At 25.1% G+C, this 4,373-nt stretch overlaps 1 protein-coding gene across 1 annotated transcript; it reads left to right on the top strand.

The window, feature by feature from the left end:
- The first annotated feature begins 1,628 nt into the window (after nucleotides 1-1,628).
- On the top strand, nucleotides 1,629-4,104 carry LOC143221618 (uncharacterized). The gene is given in 6 exon segments (XM_076447013.1): nucleotides 1,629-1,706; nucleotides 2,987-3,320; nucleotides 3,323-3,426; nucleotides 3,429-3,570; nucleotides 3,573-4,019; nucleotides 4,022-4,104. Coding segments are annotated over 6 exon segments (1,188 nt in total).
- Nucleotides 4,105-4,373: the final 269 nt, after the last annotated feature.

Here is a 4,373-nt window from a genome sequence, read left to right on the forward strand (position 1 = left end):
ACACCGATTTCAAATATGTCGACAATATAAAATGACTTGAACTTATTTTTGACAAAAAGTTAATATTTTTGGTAAAAGTATTCTTATTCATTTCTCATACGAGATTGATTTTTATTCTAAACTATAGATGTAACTTGTAACTTGTAATAACTTATCTTTGGACAATTGAATTTTCAAATGTAGTAACTACAAGCGCTTGACATCGCTGAAATGTATATTTCGTATTTATTTCTTTCATCCTCTTCTTATTATTACAATAACAATCATATTGGAAAACATTTGACCAAAGTGAAGCACTTTAGTTGAAATTGACGGGTAAAATTTTGACGTTATAAATATAGTTGTAGACGTGTACTGTAAGCTAAATGGTTGTTCGATGGATTTAGAAGAGAGATCAAAATAGTTTTCCCCGAGATAGACGATTTTATATTATATTTATATATTACAATATAAGGATTACAATATACGGATTTATTAAAATAAGCCGATATATTAAAATAAAAAGTTTTATTTTTAAAAAGAATCTACGATAAAAAATTTAATTTATAAAAATTGATGTTATTCGGCAAACTTATAAGAAAGTATTATTTTTTACGAATTAAGTTAAGATCGGCTTAATTTTTCTATCAACGCCAGTAATTGATAACATGTTAGCACTCTGATCATTTTTCGAAGTTCCAAAAATAGTTCAAAGTATAAACGTGGTACGTCAAGCAATCAGCTCAAAAGTTTCTGTAATTAAGTCCATCGAGTACTGAACGTGTCAACTGTCCTTGAGTTCATCTCGCTAACACACATATAGACAGAATTGAATTGAATTTTACAGAAAATCTTTAAGTTATTTCGGAAGCTGAGGTCGACCGCAAATTTTTTCGGCGGAAAAAATTGTTCAAAATGTCATTATTTAGAACATATTTAAAAATCATCGAAATCGGTAAAAACACAATTATTCGACAACGTCGCCAATTTCTATTAGATTCGAATCAGGTATATTTTAAAAATTCAAAAGTTTCAATATACAATGTATTGGATATGGTAGATATGATTGGTGTAATCAGATTATATTATACTTCTTGACTGAGCTTATATGTATTTCATATATCCAGAAGCACACGTATAGACAGAATTTGATTGGTGATAAAAGTTTTTCGCATATATCTGGAAACTAAAGCTGACCGATCATAATTGATAAAGGATGAAATTATTATAATTTAAAAATCATTATGGCCATTATGAATTAAAGATCATTCAGTTCATCGACATACTTGAAAAATAACATGTACGTATATGAAATAAAATACATGACAGTTCTAATAAAAACATCGCAAATAATTTCGAAATAAAATCGTTATCAAGACACGACAGGAAGTCGTTATAACAATAAATGTTATAACATATATATTTACGTCTTGTTGTAGAAACGAGATATATCAAGGATAAGAAGAAAGAAGGGGAAAGAGATTGTAGAAGGAATACGCATAGGTCAATCCAGCATTCTAAACACAATGTTTTCACTTTCACGTTACCAGCATCGTTGTGGAAAAGTACTTACTAAAACCAGTGGTAGCAGATCAATGGCGGTAATTTTTGTGAAGAAATATTTTTAATTTTACTTGCTATCTATCATCATGATACACTTTTACTGGATTTGGAAAGCTATTTTCCAATACACACTGATTATTTTATATATTCAACCTGAAATATTTGTAAGTATTTATATAAATGTTAGATTTCCTTAAATCTGCAGTAATTGAAACTGTTTCTTTATACAACAATTGTATTTGATATTGCATTTAATCAAAATATGGCAATTTTCAATTTTTTAGTAACAATTTGTTAAAATGTTTGGAATATGCAAAAGTAGAAAATTGAATTTGTTGAGAAATATTACATATAAAAATATTTTAATATTTGTCATTGTTAACAAGATATAAATTAAGTTATTAAAGTAAATTAATATATTAAGATAATGTGATTCTAAATATTAATTAAATTTATATTATTTTTATGTATAACTGAATTCATTATGATAATAACTTTCGATAATAAATTATTTAAACGTAAATTTTAAGATATCCTATTATAAAATATGATATATTTTTATTTAGTTTTCATAAGTGAATGGAAATTAAATTATCACTTAATTAATATGCAGAAAAATATTTAAAAGAATATTTTAGTTAATTGGTGTACATTTTTCATTATGTTTTAATGAAATAAATATACACATTATTCAGTTTTTTGTATAAACTGCATAAACTTTTCTTGATACTAAATTATATTAAACTATTGAAACATGCTTGAAATAGTTTTTGTTAGTTTGTTTCAATTATCTGTTCAATTATAAAATATATGTATATATAACATAAATAGAATTATAATTTATTGTACATATTGAGGAAATGTATAAATCTAATTTATACTGAATTTCGGTTTTAACCTGTTATATTAGGATTTTATTTATATCTAAAGAGAAAAAGACTCTAGTTGCTTATCATTTTCTATTTTTATGTGTGCCCAAAAAACTAATAGCGATCCATAAATAAATGCTTAGTAGCAATATAATAATGTAATAATGATATATAACAGAAAAGTATATATGCAAACAAAATAAAAGTTGAAAAGTGTATAATTTCTAGGTTTCATATTATCATGGAATATAAATTTAGTATTGTTCATCTTAGTAGATATTATATTCATAACTTTAGTGAATAACAAACATTAGTTACAACAAACATTGATAAAATGAACTGTATTTATTATTTTAAAAAATAAGTATCTCGTATAATTTAATATATGTAACTATCATAAAAGGTCTGATTTTATTAATTGTTTATTATCGTAAAGTAAACTGGCTTTACAAAAATAAAAAATATGGTAAAAATAAATAGTGTAAAGTATTTCTTAGGTATTACAGTAATATTTGTGTATTTTGCAATCATGTATTTTAATACATTTTATAGATTTGATTTTTATATTTTTTCAGAATGTAAGTTCTATGAAAATAAGTTTCTCATGCATAAACCGAACTGCTGGTTTTTATGCCGATACCAGTGCCAATTGTAAGATATATCATACATGCGATGAATTTGGAAATAAATTCACCTACCAGTGTCCAGAAGAAACTGCTTTTCGACAAGATGCTTTAATATGTGACCATGCTCATCTTGTTTATTGCCAAGAAAATACATCATCTATTAGAGAAGAAAAAAATAATAGCTCTTCATGTACGAAAGAATCATCGAATAAGTATCATACAACACAATCAACAAATCCATATAATAAAGTAGGACATGGATTTGTCTTTAATCAAGAAAAATTTCTGAAAATCTTAATGAGACAGAAAGAGTTGAAACGAAAATAATAAATTCATTTTCTCCATTTAATTATATTAATTCTTCTGCAAATGCTTCTATTAATTGTTCTATAAATACTATACACAGTATATACCTATAATAGACAACCGTGATGAGAAAGGGTTACGAAGGAATGAAAACTTTTCTATACGGAATCAAAGTTTTTATTATAAAGATAAACTTAATGAAAAGCCAAGGATGAATCAAAAAGGTTATTACATCAAAAAATAAATGATGTTTTATATAACTACCTAAAGGTACCTTTGAATACAGTCGCTAGAAATATTCAAATTCAAGAACATAACATAAAAGATAATCAACCTACAAAGAATCCTACTGATTTCTTAAAGTTATCTTCTATAAATTATAGAAATTATCCATATCTAGAAACTTTAAAATCGATACAAAAGAATACAAAAATTCCTTCTACTACAATTCGTATTGAAACAACAAATATTACATTAACTACTACAGAATTACCTGTATATGCTTTAACATTATCTCTAAAACCTTTAGTACCGAGTGAACTAGAATATGACCCATATTATCCAAAATTTTCAACAACAACAGAATCTTATTACACTCCTCCATATGACATTAAAGAATGGTCTTATATTGGAAATTCTACTCCACCGATGTGGTCAACTACTCGTTTTGAACTTCCATTGCTTTACCAGACTTAAATTCTTTGGATGATATTGTTGATCGTAGAAAACTACTTTACATTCCTCGAATTAAATTCAATTAATGTAAATATTATCTTGGTAAATATAATCAGATATATTGGTTTCACAATTCTATTATTTGATTCAATTGAAAATTATAATTATATAAATACATAATCTACCATATCCTTATTACTTTAGTATAACTAAAGGATCGCGTTTTACAAATATTTTTATTTTCATTTGCACTTACAAATTTTTCGAAAAATATCATTTATAAAAATATACAAATTTATTTTTGTGTTAAAGATCTTTACAGTGTATGTTATCCATATGTTATACAGATATAATT

This window comes from Lasioglossum baleicum, unplaced genomic scaffold, assembly GCF_051020765.1.
Source record: "Lasioglossum baleicum unplaced genomic scaffold, iyLasBale1 scaffold2810, whole genome shotgun sequence".
Classification (NCBI taxonomy): Eukaryota; Metazoa; Arthropoda; class Insecta; order Hymenoptera; family Halictidae; genus Lasioglossum; species Lasioglossum baleicum.